Below are 24388 nucleotides of genomic sequence, written 5' to 3' on the forward strand. Positions count from 1 at the left end.
GAATTTATGTTGAAAGACATCTTAATGAAATTAATGTATCTGCTTTTGATGATAAAATTTGTACTGATAGTAATATATTGTATAGTATAAATAAGCTCAATAGTGGTAAATCCCCTGGGTTTGACGGGCTTAGTGCAGAGCATTTGAAGTATGCTTCAAAACATGTTATTACTTTACTTAGTTTATGTTTTAATGCTATGTGTATCCACGGCCATGTCACTGATGAAATGGTACGAGTTGTACTGGTGCCTATAATTAAGAGTAAATCTGGTGACATTACGAGTATGGATAATTATAGGCCTACTGTATAGCTCTTGCTTCTGTTGTATCTAAGATATTTGAAACATTGTTAATCAATTATTGTGGAGATACCCTTAAGTCAGGGGATCACCAGTTTGCTTTTAAAAGTCAACACTCCACGGATACTTGTATCTTTGTTTTTAAGCAGATAGTGGATTACTATAATAGGAATTGGAGCCCCGTATTTACTTGTTTTCTTGACGCGAGTAAAGCGTTCGACCGAGTCAATCACTGGTCACTGTACAGGCAATTAATTATGAGAGAAACAAACATTATTGCTATTAGACTTCTAAAATCTTGGTATGAGAATCAACGATTTTTTGTTAGATGGGGTAACTCTATGTCTTCAGGTTTTAAAGTTACCAATGGCGTTAGACAGGGTGGTGTTATGTCTCCTCTGTTATATAATGTTTACATTGACAATTTAAACAGTATGCTTAGTGATTGTAATTTTGGTTGTGAGCTCAATAATACAAAGTTCAACAACTTAAGTTATGCAGATGACATGGTGTTACTTGCGCCCTCTTTAGATGCCCTCCAAAAGATGGTTAACATATGTGAGGATTTTGCTAATGACTTTGATGTATTATATAATTCAAAAAAATCATGTGTTTTTGCCCTAGGAAAAGAAAACTGAATGGTAATTATGTTACTGTTCTATGTGGTAAAGAACTAAATTACGTTCAATCCACTACCTACCTTGGTTGTGTTATCAGCAATGATACTAGGGACGAACTGGATATTAAAAGGCAATATCGATCAGTATGTATTAGAGGTAACTCTCTTTGTAGAAAATTTAGTAAATGCTCAACAGATGTTAAGATTACTTTGTTTAAGTCATACTGTATTAGTATGTATTGTGCGGCCTTATGGTGCGATTTTAATATAAAAACTATAAAGTCATTACAGGTCTGTTATAATAACGCACTTAGAAAGATTTTAAGACGCTCAAGGAGCTGTAGTGCTAGTGCTATGTTTGTTGATAACCATGTTCCCTCCTTCTATGAGTACATTCGGAAATCAATTTTTTGTTTCAAAACAAAAATTGAAAAAAGCTGTAATACTTTAATTACATGTGTTTTTTCTCGTATTCTAAAAGATTCAAAGTTGCATAGAAAATGGACAGAACTTTTGTATATTTAATCTCATGTATACTTTTACGTGTGTTAACTAGTATCAGTATAGCCATATAATGTGTTGTTTTTGTAAACTTTATGTGTTTCATATGGACAGTTTGTCTGAAATAAAGTTGAATTGAATTGAATTGAGTACATATAGTGTCCCCTATCAAGCAATACTTAGTGAAAATTTAGTGTTCAAATTATGATTAATTTGGTGTTTTTGATCCACCACAAATTCATACACATGACCAATACCTTTTCACTACCAAATTTGAGGTCCAATTTAAAAAAAAGAAGAACATTTAATAATTGTAAGTTTAAATATACTGTATAATTGGGAGCCACTTGACCTTGTAATTCTACATATTCTACCATTTTTTTGTTTCACCAACAGGTGATAATGTTACATTTAGTTACAAATTGTATACAATTTTTTAAATAATTAGTATAATTTTTAAAACATTTTCTCTCTCTCTTAGGTTCTGCATCAACTACCACCGAAGCAAAGACAAAAAGTTCCATTTGATCTTGCAGACTCTGATCAGAGACAGGTACATGGATAACTTATATCAATGACATTTTAATTAACATTTCATAATCTTACTTATACTATAAATCATCATCGAGCAGACGCATACAAGATGGAGTCCACAATTCAACACCACAAGTTTTTTTCTCAATAGCAGACACCTGCAAATCCACGCTATGATATTGGTTGGATTTTCAGCCTTTGTTTTATTGTGAATAATTGTTCAGTTAAAGCTATTAATCATGTATTGGTACTAAAATCCCAATGCATTATAAATCTTATATGAATGTGGTCTATTATTTATATGCATATATCCTCTATGCTTTATGAAAATACTATATATAATATATAATATATAATAATAAGGAATTTGGTAATTAAAAAAAAGGAATAGAAAAAAATGCAGCTCTAGCTTGTGAGTAGGAAAGCAAGGAATACAAATAATGAATGAAATGTTTTTATGAGTTGAAAGTGAACAACGAAACAGTCAGGATTTCCAGATTTTATTCAATGAATCCACTGCTTCCATCTTGCATAAAACTGTTGAAAAAGTGGTTTTTGAATTTTAGCCACTGATGATCAGAGCAATTATAAATCAATCTACAATTTGGTATTCGAATGTGCATCATTCACTAGCCAAGAGCGATAACAATTTTACTGCAAGTTTACTGCAGTAGTAAGTGGGTGAGTGGCCGAGCAGCCATAACCATAATTATGTAGCTATAATATCGGCAGGGGTTCGAAGCTCACTCACTCCATGGTTCTGGTGGTAGAACGAGTCTTCTCGGATAAGGACTATAAAGTGTACAGTAGGTCCAGTGTTAAAGAACCTAGTAAATCTTTTGAGACGAGTAGGGGGTTACCCTGGTGTATTAGTACATCACAGCCACTGATCACTAACTGGGCTCTCTGGGAGACCAGTCTTTGACTGAAGAGGTCACCCAGTATAAAAAAAAATAAACTAAACTAATGCCAACAAAATGGGAGAAAAACAATGCACAGCAGCACATGGTGAGCACAAAGACAAAAAGTTCCATTTGATCTTGGCAGAAAAAAATAATGCACAGCACATGATACAAAATCAACCAATCAAATGACAAGAATACACTTACAGTAGGTGCGAATAAAACAATATATGTTTCTGTTTGTCCTCATCTGTGGTCGCTTGGTTGAATACCGCAAGTATGTCGACACAAATTAGTGTGAACTGAAGAGGGCAGTATAATATATAATAAATTACCAGTATCAACAACAACACCAACATCAAAGACTATGTTTAATAAAGTGGGTCACATCGATACAAGATACCACACCGACAAACATTTTCCAAGATTATTTGGGTCGAGATTTCAATAAAGAATTGTCTGATCCAGTCTTAACAAATAATTGCTGTTCTCCGTACTGGTTTCAAATTATCATATCTTAAGATTTAAATAGCTGCCTTCTGATATTTAATGTAACATGTAATTTAAACATGTAATTCAAAATAATGTTATTTTAATTTAAGATAGAAAATAATTTATATGTTGACCCTTCCCACTTATATTCCAACTTTCCTGGACTTTCTGCATTTTCACTCGACCTGAGGACGATCAAAGCATATTGAACGAAACGTCGAGAAACTCAACAGTTCTTTTCAGAACTAATATACGTGGTGTACCGCAAACTTTATATCAACAACTTATATTCTATTATATATATTTTCATTATTATTTAACTTTATTATTTTTGGATAATTCTATGTTTATATAAGGAATATTTGTTAAGCCTGGTTTCCATAAAATTGCTACACGGTGTCGCCGACAGAGCGTAGTGATTCTATGGAAACGCTAGAATTTATCGGGGATCTAGTACGCGAACGCTAAATATTCTTTGGTACATGCATATACGATTCATCGCTGACAAAATCGGCAAAGTTGAACATGGTTGAACTTTGCCGATTTGTCTGCGATGAATCGGGGAGACCTCCCCGATGCGCGTCGCAACATCTGCGCGTGTAGCGATTTCAATGGAAACGGTGTAGCGATTTTATGGAAACCAGGCTTTAGAAACACACATAAATGCTCACAGGACTAAAAGCATTCATAAGTCATCTAAACTTCTATCGTGTCCTACCCTAACATAGCATTTATGTTCACTTTATTTTTCATCATATCCCCCCAGAAGTCCGTCAGTATTTTCTCTCTTTTTGTGTCTCTGACTATAAACACATAGTGTATACCACAAACATGTTGTTCCACATCGTTCAAACAACATTGTGTCATTATTTTTACTTATTTTCTCATAAATTTGACTAAAGGTTATTTTCAAAGTTTAATTCCAAATATTACTTTAAGTCTCCAGCACTCTAAACCACAATGCTTTTCAGATATGAATTGTCAAGACAACGATGTACTAAATCTCCAACTCATTTTGTAGGATTTGGAAAAGCATTGGAAGGATCTGCATTCGTTGATTAACGATGACGTCGCAGATGATCGCACACGGTCAAACACCACTTTCGAGATCAGAAAGTTGATTTCTCAGCTGTACATACAAACAGGACGGACTAAGGTAATGGGGATATGGTTTACTTCTATATTAACAGCTTTATCTAATGCACAATGTCATAAATTAAATTAATCAAGAAATGTAATTGCAACTATGTCAATGCCTCGTTAGCGATACACACTGTATTAACTCTGACGAAATTCCAATAAGAATTGATGGTTGTCTCATCAACTTTTTCAAACACAGTTTGAAGTTTGTTAATTTCTATGAATTAATACATATATATTGTCTGTCTTTGTATTGTGGTGTTCATTGTAAGTTTTTTTAATGTATTTTATGAATGTTTTTAATCTATTGCTCAAAAAACAGGATCATATGTAAAACAGGTGCAATATACCTGATATTTTTATTCTGTATATAATATGTTCTAAATAAAAAATAAAAATAAAATAAAATAAAATTAAAATAAAACAAAAATAAAAGAATAGACGTTGTAGCTAGAATGTGTAACATTTAAGAAATTTTTTATGAAATTGAAAACAATTTAAAAATACTACAAAAATGAATGAGAAATTATGATTAATGTTATTATTTTTGGCTATTGAAATTTTGGAAGAATTAATTTTTGAAAAAGGTTGCAAATTACCTGAGTGTAAGACAATTTAATGGTGCTTATTACCATTTAGTTTTAGTTTATGAACGTAAGAGGAACAAAGGTTAAAAACATGACGTGAGATATGAAGGTGTTAGAATCATAAAAACATTATAGATGTACTTTAAAAAATAACAAGGATTTATAGTGGATTATACACTATGCATAGTGTCCATGTATAATGTGTGATTGAGAGAGTACACAAACACCAGGATTTGAAATGCATTTAAAAAGACTAACGCCTTTACAAAATGTGACAAGTTGATCGTTAAATCGCTCTAGGTGCAGGCTTTTTTAAATGATTTACTAGTTTTTGGAATTAGCCAAAGTGAATAGTTCCTTTTTAATGTACTTAAATGTGTATCAGGAAAGCAGATAATGCTATCAAGGGGACCTTTTAAACTTGTATAATAGTGTAAATTTTGTATATATGTATATAATAAGTCCTGATAACATTAAACTCTGGCAGATCCATGACTTTCCTTGAAAAATACCCTAATCTATCAATCAAAGAGAATTATATATTTGAGAAAAAAAAAATGTTTATGTGTTAAGTTTAGAAAAGTCTTTTAACTTATTGATTTAACTTTTTATTTTTCAAGCGGCTGAACTTGACTAGTTGTGACTATTTGTTTAGCCCTTCCTATGATTTAATATGTTTTTATTTATGTTTACAATATTTATACTTTATTTTTGGGTAAATAAAAGCAAAAAAAGAAAGAATAATATATCAATTTAAAACTGATTTTTTCTTCTTTTTTTTTTCATTTAAAATGTTTTACATTATATATTACACTTAATATAGTTATTTATATTTATTTGTTGTATTCATGGAAGCTGATGGCACATTTGGGTTTGGTAACTGGAAAATTGAAACACATTTTGTTGCTTTAGTACTTTTATATCAGAGAGAGTGGTTTTTAGCTGTTTTGATCCACGATTGTATTGTTTTTACAATGGCGTCTGAAGTATTGGTTCATGAATGAGTGTCTAGTTGTTGTAAGCGAGTAGTACTGTATCTTCTACTAGATCCCTGTTTCTATAAATAAAACAACAATCATGCTTCTCAACCAAACTACTGCTTCGAGATATTTGAATATTATATTCCTTTTTAATTTTCCCAGAAAGATATATCTGTTATCTGGTTTCCTAGAGCAGAGATTAAACTTGTCTGATTCAGACATTCTATCAATGTCTTTACTAATCTTAATTAATCAAATGTACTATACAAAAAAATCCCAATAGTTTTTCATATGAATTTGTATTTTCTCATTAATTTATTTGTTTGCCATTCAACACCCTAGCAAATGAATGACACTTTATCATAATAAACTGTAGATATATTTTAGAAAAGAAACATAACAATGTGATACATATGATACTAAATTTTAAACTAATATTTTGAGAGTTAAACCAAATATGTTTTACATATTTCTATATACCCAACTATATTGTAAGCTGTATGTGGTAATTCTACTGTGTGTATATTATTTATTCTACAATGACATTTTTTTCTGTGAGAAATTCAAGAAGATTAAGTCTGGGGCTTTTATGGATAAATTCGACTCTCTCTTGTTTTGTTAGACCAGCATAATATAGTTGGCCAAGGTGTAAATATAAAAACATGAATTCAACAGAACTCAAATACATTAATATTAAAGATGAGTGTTTCAATGATTAATGTAACACTGAAAAGTCTGTATATATTTTTTTTATATTAAATTGTTATTTGGAAATAAAAATTTAATTCAAAATATTATTTTGAATTTTATTTTTATTCCCAGATTATGTAATGTCTTAATGTAGTAATATATTTAGATTCTATATTATTGAAGCTGGGCTTAATTAATATTTAAAATTCAGTTTCTTAAAAAAGAAATTACTGATTGAATTTTCCAGATTGGAGCTGTGTGTGATTACATTTCGATGATGCTTGATAATCCAGGTCTAAAGTTTCTTGTCTTTGCTCACCACAAAGATGTCCTCACAGCTATCTGTCAGACAATAATGAAACATAATCGAGAGAAAAAGGAAGATGTTCAGTATATCCGCATCGATGGAGATGTCCCCAGTTTAGACAGAATGGTAAAGTTAAATCAGATGAAAGGTTGGGTTTTGTACGACGATAATGAAAATGCAGAAATAAATGAACCGAGTAATGCGTTGTCATAGATAAACTTCACTCATGACCTCAATTAGATAACCCCAAAAAAATGAGTTCTCAGTTATGATTCAAATAAACATTTTGAATCTTAATATTAATAATAATAATATTCGTTCTTATATGGTATTGCACAATTGCTTCTAAGAGCTTCGGATTATTACCCCGGTTATTATTTAATACTCCCATAGTGCAGCTAGTAATCAGCACAAAGTTGTGTCTTGATCTAACCGGGTACCTATTTATACGCCTGGGTGGAGAGAGGCAAACATAAGTAAAGTATCTTGCTTAAGAATGTAAGAAATGCAGCAAGAGTTGGATTCGGACTCAACATTCACAGCCACACGCCCTAATAAATAAATTAATAATGTTAATAATTTTATATATAAATGTAATTTGATTTTTTAAATTGAAGTTCCTTTTTTTCTCAGCACCTGGTAAAGAAATTCCAACAAGAAGAACAAACACGGGTTGCTGTACTAAGCATACAGGCAGCAGGAGTGGTAGGATGCTACACTTTATTAACTATTAAAAGTGGTTTTTCTATTTTTAATTTGTGAGTGTAGTATGATATAAACTAGTAAGAGTCCAAGCAGTAAAGTGATCTTTATTTTTAAATCTTAACTTAATCATAGTCCAATTTTTAACATTATTTAACCTTATTTAACCTTTTACTGTTTTTACATATCTTTAAAATTGTATTTTTTTAATTTTTTATTTTTTTGTATTTATTTTTATGGTGTTTTTTATTCTTGGAATAAAAATTTCTATTACTATGTATTTGACAATAAATTTGAACTTGAACTGCCATCGTAACGGCAAGTATTCGAGGCTTACTTGCTCCATGATTCTGGCGGTAGAACCAATCTGTGTAGGTACTGTAGGTCCAGTGTTCAAACAAAATGATCATAATAATGCACTTTAAAGAACCTGTACATCTTTCGAATCGTTAAATAGGTGGTTTACCTTGTTTTGGAGTCATTCATTTACATGTACAATTTTTTTTTACCAGGGCCTAACATTCACTGCAGCTACTGACGTAGTGTTTGCTGAACTCCACTGGACGCCTGGTGTACTTGAGCAGTGTGAGGACCGAGCTCATCGTATTGGTCAGGTCAATTCAATTCATGTTCACTATCTTATTGCTAAAGGTTCTATTGACGAGTGGATGTGGGCTGCATTGTCCAGAAAGGTATACATACAATAGTCTGTAGTTGCTAAAATTTCACAAAATGTATGGAATTTGTATAGCTTTGATTGTACATTTATTTTCTTATTTATTCCACTTCTTACTAAAATGTACATTAGTGAAGGATGGGACCAACAGATGGTATACACCTCTTAAACAGCAAGTCCCAATTGCACAGTGGCTGTATGTGGGGACTAGTACACCGGGGGAACCCCCTTCTTTTCTCAAAAGATGTACAAGGTTCTTTAAAGGGCACATGAGCTAGATGTGTACACTGGACCTACGGTTTATAGTCCTTATCCAAGAAGACTCGTTCTACCACCAGAATTATGGACCAAATGATCCTCGAACCCTTACAGATGTTATGGCTACGTAATTACGGTTCTACTGTCTTAACTGCTCGGCCACTTACTCGCTCACGAGTTTAAATAAATTTTGCGTTTGAATGAATTTATGGTAGCTTCCTGTTCCTTCTACAACTACAGTACATTCAATTCTCAAATGAAAGTAGTAAGGGATTGATAAAAATACTGATTAAATTTTGCATGTTGGGATCATTTAGATTTGTCAGTGTGGCAGGAGGTAGCCTAATATAATGTGAAGACACTCTATATCCGTACAAATACATAATCTTATGTAATCTCTTAAAGGTAGTTAGAAAATATAATGTAGGACAACACAAATGTATATACTCTCCTGAATAAAATTGAAAGGAGGACTATATCATCAATTTGTTCTATATTTGCATCTGATAAATTGTCGTCGTTTCTTCTCATTTCGGTTGTCAGTTTCATGAAGAACGCCAATTGAGATGACTGGAAAAAGATTTACAATTACCTTTAACCTCTTCCCCCTTCGGCTATTCCATGAAAACACTTTGCCAATGAAAATGATTGTTCATTAATCATTTCCAATTGCTTGATAATCAATCACTTTTTTTTTGTATTCTATTACTGACTTTTCATTACATAGTATGCATTGATAGTGGCACAGTAACCTAGTGATTTATGCTTTCCTTATTATTCGGTGTCTTTGGTTCAATCCAGAGCAGGATAATTTCTTATTCTCATCAATTTCATTAATAATATCAATAAACATTTATTATATTTATTTCATAATACACAGGCATTTTAAATTCATCAATAAAAAAGATAAAAGAAGATAAAAAGAAAATGCTTCTAGTTTAAAAGCAAATAAATAATAACAATTAATATTATAAATTTTTTAATTTGTTGTAAATCAAGTTTAAAAATACCATAACTAATATAATAATAATGTCAGATTAGGAATATTAATCTTTATGCAAAACTGGTGACTAAAAATGAAGCATGGAACATTTTCATCATTTTTAAGGTTTTTAAATGATCGAAGATTAAAACATTATTATCAATTGTCTTTGTGATCTTGTTGTCTTTTCTGTTCGTGGTGTGCGGTAATTCAAATTCAGGTTTTTACCTGTCGTAAACGTGTTCCATATACCTGTTCCATATTTCAATTGATAACTTCTGTAGTAATGATTCAAAGGTTTCAAATGTTGCAGAATTACCTTCTCAGGGTAGTATGGGGCCAATTCCATTACAGTTTCTCGAATTGGAAATCCAATATATCTCTTTAAACATTTTCCAACACATAACATAGAATTTACTGAAAGTTGTTTTTGTACACACTGTTCCTAATGAAGTTTCATGTTACATGTGTCACATCTTAAAATGAATACATTATATAAATGTGATCAATATTTAAATAATATTATTTGACAGCATTTTTACAGATTATCAAAATATTTAAAGTTGTATAAATATTTAAAACCATTTGTGTATTTTACTATGAGGTTAATTTCCAGTCACATATAGTACTGCAGACACATATCTTAGACATTAACTGAATGTATAGACTTTATTGTTATAGTGGGTAATTACGTTCTAGAGCTTAATTTCATATTTTGTTTTAATAGATAGATTGCCTGAGTCGACAACTAAACTTTCAAATGGTTCAGATATGCTTTATGTTATGTTGATTTTACTTTTGTGATGGTGCTGTATATTTTTCCATTGTACAATGGGCTAATAATGCCAAATCTAAAATGATAATAAAATCAATATTGAATATCGAAACATGGCAGGCTATCGGCGCTTGACCTTTGACAAGATCGCCTAAAATTAATAAATTAAACTTAATACGATACTTATTATTATATATTCAGGAATAGCCGCTCCATAATCTCCTTGCTTTTCTTCTTTATATCTATATTTTATACTTTTAAATTTTTAATTTATACTAACAAATATATTTTTATAATCATAACAATAAATATTTTATAAAATATATATAAAATATTATTTATCGCATAATATACAGTCTAGGATAATTATTTGATATACAAAATCATTACATCCAACTACTATCTTCATTTCCTATATGTGGAACATCATTTGGATAATAGAACAAATCACATATCTACACATAATCAAACATCGTATACTCTATCTCTAACAATATTTCAATCTTCTATCGACTAAAGCTGAAGTATAGTCGTTATCTCGGGACCGTTCTATGGTCACCACCAGGTAGGCTTACTTCATCAAGGCTTCTATGAATGGATGTACTGGTTGGGAGCAGAAAAGCTAGTAGACCATACCCGGTACCGTTTTGATTACGATCAATCGGGAAATTACCTCTTGACTTTAACAAGGGCATATATAAAGAAATAAAATACAAGATTGACAAAATTACCACAACTTTTAATAATTTGTTATACATAATCATGGTAGATAATAACTTAACTATTTTCCCCAAACACCTCTGTGTGTAGAAATCCATCTTGGTCTGTAATGGCTGTATGTAATTTCTATCCCTAGAATGATAGGAATATTAAAAGATTAATTGTGTATCTATGTTTTTGCTATTCTTTTGGTCAATTATTGATTCTCGTTCTACAAATGTGCAGTACCATCATTTTAGGGTTAAACTTATATTATTTAATCTTATTTGATTAGGTATTTGATTATTTAGTAATTTTTACACTTTTCATAATAATTTGTTGTAGAATTAAACAGATGGGAATATTCTCGCTTCTCAGTTATTCCTAAAATTCCCAATAAATCATATGGGACAATGACTCATCTTTTATACCATTGTGTTAGTCTAGGTTATTAAAAAATCAATTATTGCGCCGTCGTATCCTTAATCCTTACTTCTGTTCTGTGAATCTTTGTATAATGGATGCCGCTTTGATTCTGATTCCCACAATAAAGGTCATTGTCTGCTATGATCTATTTTATTAATTATTATCAAAAGTCAACTTTGCTGTTTTTATTTAATTTGTCTACTAATCAATCATTGGTTTGTACTGACTTTTCATTGCATAGATAGTGGCACTCTAACCTAGTAATTTATTCATTCCTTTTAAAGTCATGGGTTCAATCCAGAGCAGCACAATCCCTTATTTCTCAATCTCATTTATTTTGTGATTTATTTTTAGTAATTATATTTAATTTGTCCACTCTATAGAATCAGTAACTTTTTTTATTATACATTATTATTATAGGTAAATGTAGTTTCAAGTGCTCTGAATGGAAAGCTTCAACATCTTAAAGCAAGTGTTTGCGACAAAGACGAGATTGAATTTTTGAATTTTGCTACAGTGTGGGTTCCAAGCAAGGATGAGGAAGATAATGACGATGATGAGTGCTACTTTTCTAAAGTAACTATTAAATTTCAAATACTACATTGGTTGTGTTTTTGCTCTTTTGCCATTTGTCTATATATTTGGTAGTAGCTGCAAACACCATGTTCTGTGTGGTCTGTGCTTTAATTGGTTCCACACAATTTGAAGTTTCACTTTTAGAAGTAGCTAGTTAAATTAATTCCACTATGGTTATATCTAAATTAATCACTGCTAACATGTTACTTTAATTAAATCAATATCCCTGCTTTAATCCATTCTTACTAATAACATTTTCTGACAACATTAAAGATTAAGTAACATTACTTAATAAATACTTACAAACATCTTTGATTATACTTTCTATCTGATCACAAAGTCGAATTAGCAAGATTAACCTGATCTTTGCCAAAAAATCTGTTTTGTGTCACTAATTAACTTTCCCACACATTTACCAGAACTTCGACAAAATGTGATAAGGACAAAGAAAATGTTAATTTATGGATTTCAATTATGTGTTTGGGATTATGATGGATTCACACTAACACATTAACTTATCTGCTAGATTATTTTATATTACTATTTACAACAGCTTTGATAAGCCAGAGATATTTCCAATTAGAATAGATTATAAATATATGTTGAAGTTGTTGTGACGTTCCACTTTATGCACAAAAACAAATTCATACAATACTATGATAGACTTGTTGTTGCTTAAACATTCGTAAAGTTATTTATGTTTTTTAAAATCATTGACAAATACTATTTTTTTAGGAAGAAAAAAAAACTCAAGATATTAGATCATTTTTTACTCCAGGAGAAACAAAAAAGAAAAATATAGGAGTCAAGTCTGTGTCGGATATAGCGACAACCAAACCTGATCCGAAATTTGCCAAACAACCATTAGTAAATGCTGAATTGATGGAAATTGGTAAAACCTTAGAAAATTCTGATTCCGAGGATACATTCATTGCTAGTTCATCAAAATCAGTTTCTTCAAGCCAATATGAACCTGTTAATAAACGAAAGTGTACAAACAATTTACAGGAATCTGATAGTGTTACACAGCTAGACAAATTTAATAATACTTCTAAAAAAACCTCTGTTGACAAATGCCAAACATCTGGTACAGTGTCATCATGGAGCTGCTCTCTGTGTACATTTCGTAATCATAAAGATCTTCCTTTTTGTGAGATGTGTAACACTGCTAAACCAGTTCCAAAGAAACAAACTCCGAAAATGCGAATTAAAAAACTTTCAAAAAGACTCAGCTTTGGCAATATCGACTTTGGTGATGATGATCTTGAAGATTTTTATGTACCACCAAAAATAAAAAATTCTCTTTCAACAACAAAGAGATCACGTGGGATAAAAAGAAAAGTGAAGAGTTTTGCTAATTCAATGGAAGTGGTAGATAATTCAGTTGTTACCCCGTATGCAAATCATGTAACAACTTTTGAAGGTGAACAATTGCCTCAAAATAAAGATCTTGTATGTATTGATCGTAATAGCACCACCACTTCCACACTGAAGTGCTTTTCTGGTGAGAGTAATCATCAGACTGGTGATCATCTCAATACAGATTCACCTGATAGTGAACCAACTGAAACAGACACAAGTATCCTAGAAGATATTGCAGCTGCTGAGTCTTGGATTACATCACAGACTTCAACCAAATTATCGCAGGAATTGTGGACATGTGATTGCGGCTTCGCCTCTCAATCTGATGAATGTGATTCTTGTTGGAATCCAAAACCATCAAAGAAAATTTCAGAAAATAATTTTGATTCCAAGACAGAGAACAATGAGAAGCAATTATTTGAGAGTTCAACATTTTTAAGTTCTGTTAAATCTTATATTTCTTCACAGTCTACAAGTAAATTATTGCAGGAATCGTGGAACCCTAAACCATTAAAAACAATTCCAGGGAATTATCCTGATTCAAAGACGAATAACCATGAGAAACAACAATCTTCAAACACCGACTATAAAATTAAAAATGTACCAAATTCTATAAACAGTGAAAGGTCATTTATCGCTCCATCTAAGAAAGAAACTTGTGAGATTAAGTCATTGCCTGAGGTAAAAGATGAACTAGATGAGTCCAATACAGCTCATCGCCTCTTTAAGTACCGTGTCAGTCCACATACTAACAGAATTTATTTATATAATGAGGTTTGTATAGGTTTCTTATACATTGCTGTCTCAAATACTATGTGAGATTATAGTTGCTGATGATTTGAATACCTAAAACTTACTACAATTGGTGTTTTCTGTACAAAAATATTTGATTTTCACTTTACATCAAATTGTACTCCTTCAAATAAATACAATCCATAACAAATATATTAATATTATTCCATGCTGATTATATTTTATTTATGTTTACCTTGAGATTCACTTTAATCAAACATAAGTAAGTTCTTTGCAGTTGCCTAATATATTATTTTTTTGTTTGCCCCGAAAAGAATTCATTTACAAATTGAAATTGAAAGCATAAGTTGAATCTTCAATAAAGGTTGAATACATTTTGATAATGAATTAAAACTGTATTTGCTAACACATTAGCAACTGAACACACATGAAAATGAAATTAAAAAAGTCCCCACCAATATGATTTAGCTATGGATAATTTTCCTTTGTGTAATCAAATAATTTCCAGAAATAAAGAAAGAAATATTTCTTCTGTAGGATGGTGAGTTTTTGCAAACTAGTTTCTTCTCAATTGATGTTCATATCAAGAACTTAGAATTATTGCCCGAAGTTCTTCAACATCCATCCAGTTTCAAAATAGTGCAAAGATTTGTCAGGCAATGGAACAGGTACATACAATATCGTTTCATGTCTTTGTTTTGTCAAGCAAACCAGATTATGAAATGTCCATGTGTTAATCTTAAATCTTTTTTTTATCAGGTTGACATTACCTCAAAAGAAACAAGTCTCCAAACTTGGTCAAATATTTATCAATCCTGAACAGATATTCCTTGATATAAAAAAGAAAAGAAAACAAAATCCTAGTACAAAACGTTTTATTACCAAAGTAAGTATGAGTCATTGATTGAATAGGTAATTTTACAACCCTTCCACATTCTTTCAACAGATTCATACCTACCCCACCTCTTTGGCCTTGTGGCACATAAGGCTGCAGTGACAATTTCCAGTTGGGTCTGTTGACAGTGATTTGTTTTGCTTTGTTCCGTCACTACCAGGATTCATTAGTAGTGCCATACATCTGGAGTTTACTGTTATAAAACCCCATTGATTTTGAAATAATGCTTCTTTTAGAAATGTTATTGTAAAAAAAAAAGCAATTCTCAATAATTATTTCTTGACAGGATGACCTAGCAAATTCTGCACTCACAAAGGCTAATGAAATCGGAGGTAGCCTAAGAATCATATCGAAGCCTTTCAACTTATCTAAAAGAAAAAATATAGCAACAACAATATCAGTAGATTCTTCCATAGCTAGTACATCATTACAAGAATCATCTTCTAGCTTAAGATCGCCAACTGAAGATTGCATGAAATCGCCACCAAAAAGTTTCATATCACCAGCAAAAAGTTCCAAGTCACCAGTTACTTCAGGAAGCAGTCCTAACAGAGGATTGTACCTTCAAGCTGTTGATTCGAAAGGCTGTGCTCTTTGTATATTTTGCAATCAACTATGTCAGGTGACCAAAGAAAGTAGCCATTCAGCAGCCTGGGATAGACGATATTGCTCAGAGAAGTGCAAGGATGAGCATAAGGTAATTTGAAAAAGATGTTTGCTGCGTTATTATTAGACCCCAAATTACATGACCACCCCAGATGGCATTATACTTGTCAAGTCATGAGGTACATTTGTCTTTCTTTTCTTGTTTTAGATGCAAGGGAAGAGTAGTTCATACATTCGACAACAATTGTTTCAGTTGGAACATGGAATTTGCCAGATTTGTGGACTAGATACCCATCAGTTGTTCGTACAAATAAGGTTATTATAAACTTTGTTGAGTATTGTGTGAAATATTTTGTAAAGAAAAACCATAATTTCTTAATTTCTCCATTCAAGAAAATCTTTTTTTCATTGTGCTCCCTCACTGACTCCACTCACTGACTCCACTAGTTAAATTAAAATAAAATATTACACATTATCATTGGTAGAAATAATAATTTTTTCCAGAAATTTACCAAAAAGTAAACGTAAGGAATTTTTAGAAGTTAGTAAGTATTCCAGTTTATCAGTTGCTGAATTAAATAAGATAATCAAGTCTCCTTCTGAAGGACAGGTAAGTGATTTTAATAATATATTTTATTTTGTACTATACATTTATAGATAAATAAATGTTCATTTATATGCTCTACCTTATATATCGAGCACTTCTGTTTGGATTTGGATCAAGTTTCTTCTGCATTCAAAGTTCATTTTAAAATCAGACTTTTAGCAGGAATGACATTTTGTTCAAACCAAGAGATGTCTAGTTTTGGTACAGCTGACATTTAATACAACACTACACATGCGTTTCTTTACTTTTAGTTTTGGCATGCTGATCACATTATTGCGGTTGCCGATGGTGGCGGTCTTTGCTCATTGGACAACTTTAGAACTTTGTGTGTCATGTGTCACCTGTCTGTGACAGCCAATCAGATCCGAGATCGTTCAACAGCTAGAAAAACTTCAGGAATGAGAGATATATCAAGCTTTTTTAAACCAATATAAATAATGTAGTAGTAATGCTATGATAAATAATCAACCTGCATATCAATATTTACAGTATATTAATATTAAATAATTAATCGATATTTTATAATAAAAACAGTACACATCAAGGCTATTTATTAACAGCCTTGTTCACACAAGAGTAAACTCTTCCCTGTTCACACTGTGTTTTTAGGTGGCCATGGCCATAAAACATCATTCGTGAGGTTCAAACGCGAGTGTAACGACACCCAAAACAGCATTCACTACCGTTATTATCAGCTGGTTGTTTTATAGTGATTGTTTAAATTAGGAGATCTTGTAGGCCTACTGTGACAATATAAGAAAATATTGTAAAGCATGATTTTAAACAAGTTTGTAGTTTGAATGTAAAAACTGTAAAGCTTGTAAAATTGCTGTCACCAGCAATTTTAAATATTTCTTTCATTTTCTAACATTTTTATACGAACATACTGTACATAAGTACTGAATTATATATAAATTTCAATGCGATGTTTTACATTTCATTTATTAGAAGATATGTATGTTGTTTTGTCATGTTCCAGTTGTGTTTTTAATAAAAGTAAAGGCCTATGCCTACTGACGTTATTGTGAGTAATCCTGAGCATATTGTGTATGCAATAAATATAATTTTTAGCTCAGTTCTTTTTAAATGAAAACCTGCACGGGTGATCCTCTCTAAAGATGGTCAATCAAATAAAAATCAACTTCTCTACGTGATGTAGTCGTAAAAGGAAAAAATACAGATACATAGGTACTGTATTTATAAATTGTAATTTTGTAAAGATTTGAAATAGGCTACAAACGCCGATTTCCAAGTATGGAAAAATTCGATGCTTGAAAACATACACTCACAACTTTAACCTTTGTGCTGACGGATTTTTTGTGTACTGTGAACATGATCAGAAAACGTATTATGAATCTGCAGGCCTGTATCGTTCCGTAAATCAGTTTTTAGACGAGGTATACAAATAGGCCTAATTAATGTTCCTGCATACTATGGGCATGGTATAGTAGGCAGTTGCTTGATCAGACCAAATTGTTTCTCGATCCTCTCCAATTTGCCTATCAGAGTAATAGAAGTGTTGAAGATGCTGTGCTCTTCCACTTACATAATATTTACCAACATTTAGATGTGCCTAAATCATATGTAAGATGTTTGTATATAGATTTTTCTAGTGCTTTTAATACCGTTGAACCTGGTTCATTAGTACGCAAACTTAAAGAAATGAACGTAAACGACACATTGACTTCATGGATATATAATTTCTTAACAAAAAGGTTCCAGTATGTTAAACTAAACGGTATTTTATCTGATAAAAGAACTGTTAGCATTGGCACGCCACAAGGGTCTGTTATCTCCCCAATGTTGTTTTCACTGTTCACCAGCAGTTTCAGAGCCAATTCAAATGAATGTTGTATAGTAAAATATGCAGATGACACAGTCATCACTGGATACATTACTGGCAATGATGAAACAAGCTATAGACAACTAGGATGTGATTTTTATCACTGGTGCTGCAATAACAACCTGAAACTAAACATAAAGAAAACAAAAGAAATGCAAATTGATTTTAGGAAAATTAAAGAACCCTTAGAACCTCTTATTATAAATGAAAATGAGATTGAAGTAGTAAATGAGTACAAATATCTGGGTTATATAATTGACAATAAGCTAAATTGGATAAATAATGTAAATAAAGCCACATGCAAAGCCAACCAAAGGATGTTTATTTTAAGAAAAATGAAGTACCTACAAATTGACAAAACTATACTTAAATTGTTTTATAACTCTGTAATTCTCAGTGTAATACTTTTTTGTAATGTTTGTTTTTATGGTAATACAATGCAAAAAGATAAAATTAAACTTAATCGAATAGGAAATAGAGCAATTAGACTAGTAGGAGAGCACTTACCTGATGTTGAATCCTTGTATAAAGAAAATGTGTTAAAAAAAGTAAAAAGTATCATTGATGATGAAACACATCCTCTTCACAAACAATTTGCTCTCATGAATTCTGGCATAAGACTACGTGCACTTAATACCAAAACAAAACGGTTTAGGTGCTCGTTTGTACCTAATGCTATACACTTATATAACTTCAGAGTACAAAGGTAAAATGTAACCGATAATTTTTATCTAATTTTAACAATTTTTAGCCTCTTAACTTTTTGTGTGTGTTTTTGTAAATTGTATTTTATATTTTTGTATTTTGCCAGTTTTCAAATCACATTTCTGTTTTTTAAATGGACAATAAAGTATATATGACTATGACTAGTAAATATATTTAGTTACAATAGTGAGGCCTACAAAACAGATTTTTCGTTTGATATCTCAACTCTTTTAAAGCTCAATATAGAAACATTCATTATATTTTGTCTTCCAACGTTTTACCTGGTAACTTGTCTACTTGTTACACTAAAATGGCATATAGGCCTACTGTAGTTGGTTTAATTACACCTACAATATATGCCTAATCTAGAAAATGTATTTCATAATTTCCCATAAAAGATGATATTTTTTTTGTAACTTCGTGTGACCAAATATAGGCCTACATATGTATGTATATATTTTTATATTAATTACCATAATAATAAAACAACAGATCAATCAAATAGTGTATTAAATTTACGTTTATGAATATTTATAGATGTTGTAGGTCAGTCAATATTGTCGTGTTTGATTAATCTAGATAATTGTCTGAACGAAGCTAAGGACGCTAAAATAAATTGTAAGTTATCAGACCTATTTTTATTTTAACATTAACATGTTTATAGTAGCCTAGTGGCTAGCTCTGTAGTCTAATATGTACGGTTCATAGCCAGGTAGAAGGGTTGAAAATTGGTTAAATCCAAAACATTATTCTGATTTGCATTCATTTACCTAATCGAGAATCGCGTCTATTTTGTATGTGTCCTTTGTTATGGTTTTCCCACGATATTCCATTTTCTTTTTCAGAACGATGTCGACACTACGATATACCATTCTCACACGGTGCAATATAACCAGAACTAACAACACTAGTGCAATATTAATCAGACGGGCTATCAACTTAGGAAATGGGCCATACTACGCACCCGCGATCGCAAATAGGACGACAGCAAAACAAGAAGAAAACGTCAAGCCATTTGATGCAATTCCAACAAGAAATTCCAATACTTGGCAACTGATAGTTGATTTGATTAAGCTTAAACGAAAAGGATGGTTTACAAGACCAGATCTAATTGTAATTGATATTTTTTAATTAATGTCTATTATTTTTAATAGACTTGAGATATATTGCCCCTGACAAGAATATTGTTTACATTTTTTTGTTGAATATGCCATTTTAATGTCACATAATATTTATTCACTTTGACCACAAATTTGATTACAAAAAAATAATTTACCCGAAAAACTGTAATTTAAAGGAAAACATTAGTCAACAACATGTTTTTGTCATTTTGTAAGTGAAAAAATTATTTTTCCAGGGGTTTTTTCCTATTTTTTCCTAGTGATTAACTTTGTTAATACTAAAATATGGCCTAATCAAAGTCTGATTTTATTAATCTTAAATTTAAAATTGTTTTGGGACAATACATCGTTAATAAGAACTTACATAAGCCACAAAACACGATAACGATAATCCAGTCGCAAAAACTTGGGAATTTATTGGAACCACTGTTTAGTTAGTCAATTTATTATTTTTCTTATTCATCACCAGTGTTTGCTCTAAATGTAAACATCTGAATTTAGTAAAGATTAAATGGTTTACCACAATCAAGTATTGGCCCATGGTAGCGCACTCTATGCTATTCAGTATGATTTGATTTTAATATGCCACTTTTCAATATGTTTTACTCCTCCTTTCTCCAACCCTCTTGCTGAGTGCGGTTCGGGGTGCGGTTCGAACTTTCAGTCGGCAGCGTTGGGACTGTCCTACAACAGTAATATGTAATCAAGGACTATGACTATGAGTGTAATTGATTCTCTTTAGCTATAATTACTCTTGAAATTGACTGTGGATGGGTATCTTTGTGAAAACATTATCTTAATACTTAGGCCTATTTCATTTTGCTTTATAGAGTCAAGACAATGCCAAGAGATACGGGCCAATTATGCGCAATTATCTTGGTGTGGGAAATAATTACAGTGTACAGATATCAGATCCGAATTTAGTAGAGAAGGTGCTCAGGACGGAAGGTAAATACCCAGAACGAATAATAATTCTGCCATGGAAAGACTATCGAGTGACAAGAAATATTCCATTAGGACTGTTTCTCCAGTAAGTTTTAACCATAACATAGCTCTTCTTATCTTCTTCTTATCATTCTTTATGCTATATATTATATTATTTTTTTTTTAGATAATAATGATGAAAATGAAAAATTAATTATCCCTTTTTTAATAGAGATGGAAAAGAATGGCATAAGAGTCGTCAAGCAATCGGTAAGCATATTCTTAAACCTGCAGAAATGTCTCAATACATCCCAGCCATGGTGGAGATTACTAAGGATACGATTTCTCGCCTAAGGAGAAACAAGATAGCAGAAGGAGATCAGAAAGATATTGTCCCTGACTTGGAAGAGGATCTTTTTAAATGGTCTCTGGAAGGTAAGCAATTTGGACTGATATGATTACATTTGTACTGATATGATTACATTTGTACACATTATATTGACCATCTAACATCTTATTCAATAATTTACGATATATTTATACTCTATTTGTCTAGGAGCCGTGAAGGTTTTATTAGATAAACGTCTAGGTCTACTGTCCGAGAAGGTAGACAAGCAGTCACAGAAGTTTATAGACGCCATTCAAGACGTGTTTATAACCACACTCGATCTGTTCATCTTTACCAATTTGCATAAACGTTTAAACACAAAGTCATGGAAGCGACATGTTGATGGCTGGAATACAACTATCTCAGTTAGTAAGTAGGCCCATGTTTACTGGAGTAAACACACCATTTCTGTGCCACCATAACAAATACCTGTGCACAAAAATGAGATTCCTGGCAGTGCTATTCCAACGACCAGGACATGGCATGTTCAATACTGAGTATGTTATGCTCTCAACTGTAGCCTTTGATTCCTCCCTTCACAGTATGTACAGTACCTCTTTTCAGATATCTTTTGAGATAATACTGGTTTAATATCATCTTGTGGAAATATGTTTTTAGGGTCAGTTTCTACACAGAGTTTTAATCTTTTGAAATAATCATAACAGTTTTGTTTTACACATTCCAGCCAAAAACATGATCGAAGATCGTGTAAATGAAATGATGTCAGCAAAAGAGAAAGGAGAACAATTAGAAACGAATACGTTCTTGGGGGCTTTGATCTCTGGTAGCGATTTAACACGTGCTGAAATTTTCGGTAATCTTTCGGAGCTGATAGGAGCGGCAATTGACACGGTAAAGAATTCCTTACTATTGAATAAATGAAATGAATTCGGAGCTTCCAATATTTCGCAATGACCAAGTCCAACCTATGGGAGTTGTACAACACTTACGTTACAGAAAATATTTAGTTAACTTCCACATGACGTCCATTAGACATGTTCTCTTTATAGACGTCGTACACTCTTGTGTGGGTATTATATTTCTTAGCTCATAATCCTGAAAGTCAACAAAAACTACGAGATGAGATACTTGAAGTATTGCCAGAAAGTAAGAAGATTACTAAAGAAGACTTGGCGAAGTTAGTTTATATGAAAATGGTTATAAAGGAATCTATGAGGTATAAGTAATTCCCAAAGTCACCGTCATAGAAAACTGGTTATAGAAAATAGATTTAAATAGTAATACTAACTAATGTAATACTAACGTAATTTATAGTATATTGGCTCTATATATACTGATGGTTCTGTTTGTTGCTTATGGTCAATTTTTTTCCTTTGTGGGCCAATTCCTCTTTACGTTTTGTACATGTATTTCCAAGCATAGCTATGTTATTCTATTTGTTAGTTTGACAAGATCGTATGATAATTTTAGTATAATATAATAATACATATTATGTATTGATCATTTTTGTCGTGTTCAACAGAATGGTACCAGTTATCAGTGGTATAACCAGAAAACTTGATAGTGACATTGTACTCGGTGGCTATCTTGTTCCAGCAAAGGTAGATTCCTTTCAACATTTTACTAATTATGTTTGTAAACCTTCTATTTTCTGCCAGTTTAATGAACTATTATGTAGGCCTACTAATTCAATTATGCTACGAATCAATATTTTCTTAAGATATAATGAATTGGTTTTGTGCTCCATCTTTCTTCTAGACTACAATTGTAATTCAATTTTTTCCAATGGTAAAAGATCCGAAGACGTTTGAAGAACCGTTAAAGTTTCGCCCAGAACGGTGGGATCGATCAGCGGGAAATAAATCCCATCCATTTGCCTCGATTCCTTTTGGATTCGGCACAAGAATGTGCGTAGGTAAGTAACCCAACGTATTCCAAGAAGCATACATATAATAAAAGTAAAATACACGAAGGAGGAAGAGTAGGTCTATTTATTAATTAAACCAAAGTTTTTAAGATGGTTATTATTTCAGGAAGAAGATTCGCAGAACAAGAAATGCATTTATTGCTTTCGGAGGTAAGTAACATGTACACAAGGTCATGTTAAAATACCTTTAGAACAAAGATGACCATGATGTCCATTTTGATTTATTTTAATAATTGATAACAGTACATTCTGGTGTAACTACTTTTTTTAAACTTTTCTTTATTCCTGAATTTGATCACATCAAGGTACTTATCTTCAACATGAATCTATATAGCCTAATATTGTCATTAATGCCTATTATTTGATCTTTACAAGTTTCTGTGTAATAACATACTTTTATATATTACTATATTATTTAAACTGTCGTTTCTAAATAAAAGTCTTACTTCAATTTGACAAATTATTTTCCAAAAATGCAGATCATTCGACAGTTTGATGTTGTACCGACCAAAAAGGTTGAAATGAAAAGCAAACTCATGATTGTTCCAGCTGAACCAATCGATCTGAAGTTTGTAGACAGGACATAAAGAAGAAATCTACTTGATCAAAAAGAAATAGAAAATTGTCAATGTTGTTTTCAGCTTTAACAGTTTGTTTCGTGTGTAAACATAATGTTCACGAAACCACCTACTTTCAATAACAGTAACTAGCACATATTATATATTTGATTTTGTTGGAATTTCAGTCTTAGTTGATTTTTAAAATGATGATTTTTCGTCATCTCATATTTTGCTTTGGAAGGTTAAAATTATTTGTTTTCTAAGTTTTTTGACAAAACTGATATCCATTATCATTATACATTTACATACTTATATGTATTAACTAAGTAAGTATTTCCAACGTGGTACTAAATACTTTGTATACAGATACATAAAAACCCAACAAAATAAATACTTTACTACAGATAGGATTCTAAGATGATTTTAAAGCCATATTCTACGTTCCATTTAGTTTTTTTTAATGAATTAATGGAAACTGAAAATGAAAGGTATAATTAACAATAATTAATTCAGAGTAATCTAATATGATTCAGTTGACTTTTGTTGATAATCTTTACGTTGAATTGAAAAAATAGATTGAACATAACATCC

At 31.5% G+C, this 24388-nt stretch overlaps 2 protein-coding genes across 2 annotated transcripts in view; both read left to right on the top strand.

Annotated features, from left to right (window-relative positions):
- LOC140040903 (DNA annealing helicase and endonuclease ZRANB3-like) overlaps positions 1 to 17245 on the top strand; it is a 76900-nt gene extending 59655 nt beyond the window's left edge. The window contains exons 6-18 of the mRNA XM_072087174.1: positions 1901 to 1972; positions 4369 to 4503; positions 6992 to 7177; positions 7685 to 7756; positions 8266 to 8445; positions 11990 to 12145; positions 12881 to 14281; positions 14798 to 14928; positions 15020 to 15146; positions 15442 to 15852; positions 15970 to 16076; positions 16266 to 16371; positions 16620 to 17245. Of these exons, the coding sequence (XP_071943275.1) occupies positions 1901 to 1972; positions 4369 to 4503; positions 6992 to 7177; positions 7685 to 7756; positions 8266 to 8445; positions 11990 to 12145; positions 12881 to 14281; positions 14798 to 14928; positions 15020 to 15146; positions 15442 to 15852; positions 15970 to 16076; positions 16266 to 16371; positions 16620 to 16802 (3267 nt within the window). The 3' untranslated portion in view covers positions 16803 to 17245. The remainder of the gene's footprint in view (positions 1 to 1900; positions 1973 to 4368; positions 4504 to 6991; positions 7178 to 7684; positions 7757 to 8265; positions 8446 to 11989; positions 12146 to 12880; positions 14282 to 14797; positions 14929 to 15019; positions 15147 to 15441; positions 15853 to 15969; positions 16077 to 16265; positions 16372 to 16619) is intronic.
- Positions 17246 to 20759: 3514 nt separating this feature from the next.
- LOC140039423 (1,25-dihydroxyvitamin D(3) 24-hydroxylase, mitochondrial-like) lies at positions 20760 to 23864 on the top strand. Its single transcript, XM_072085024.1, has 9 exons — positions 20760 to 21067; positions 21194 to 21396; positions 21518 to 21718; positions 22035 to 22201; positions 22360 to 22526; positions 22833 to 22911; positions 23069 to 23225; positions 23344 to 23387; positions 23717 to 23864. Exons 1-9 carry the CDS (start codon positions 20901 to 20903, stop codon positions 23822 to 23824), a joined length of 1293 nt encoding a protein of 430 aa, XP_071941125.1. The 5' UTR covers positions 20760 to 20900; the 3' UTR covers positions 23825 to 23864.
- Positions 23865 to 24388: the final 524 nt, after the last annotated feature.

Source organism: Antedon mediterranea, chromosome 2 (assembly GCF_964355755.1).
Source record: "Antedon mediterranea chromosome 2, ecAntMedi1.1, whole genome shotgun sequence".
Lineage (NCBI taxonomy): Eukaryota > Metazoa > Echinodermata > Crinoidea > Comatulida > Antedonidae > Antedon > Antedon mediterranea.

Excerpts from the sequence above, each read along its gene's own strand:
- LOC140039423 (XM_072085024.1), top strand. The coding sequence starts at position 20,901 with ATGCGCAATTATCTTGGTGTGGGAAATAATTACAGTGTACAGATATCA. Across the intron at positions 22,202-22,359 it reads TAGGAGCGGCAATTGACACG|ACGTCGTACACTCTTGTGTG; the intron begins GTAAAGAATTCC and ends TTCTCTTTATAG. Across the intron at positions 23,388-23,716 it reads TGCATTTATTGCTTTCGGAG|ATCATTCGACAGTTTGATGT; the intron begins GTAAGTAACATG and ends CCAAAAATGCAG.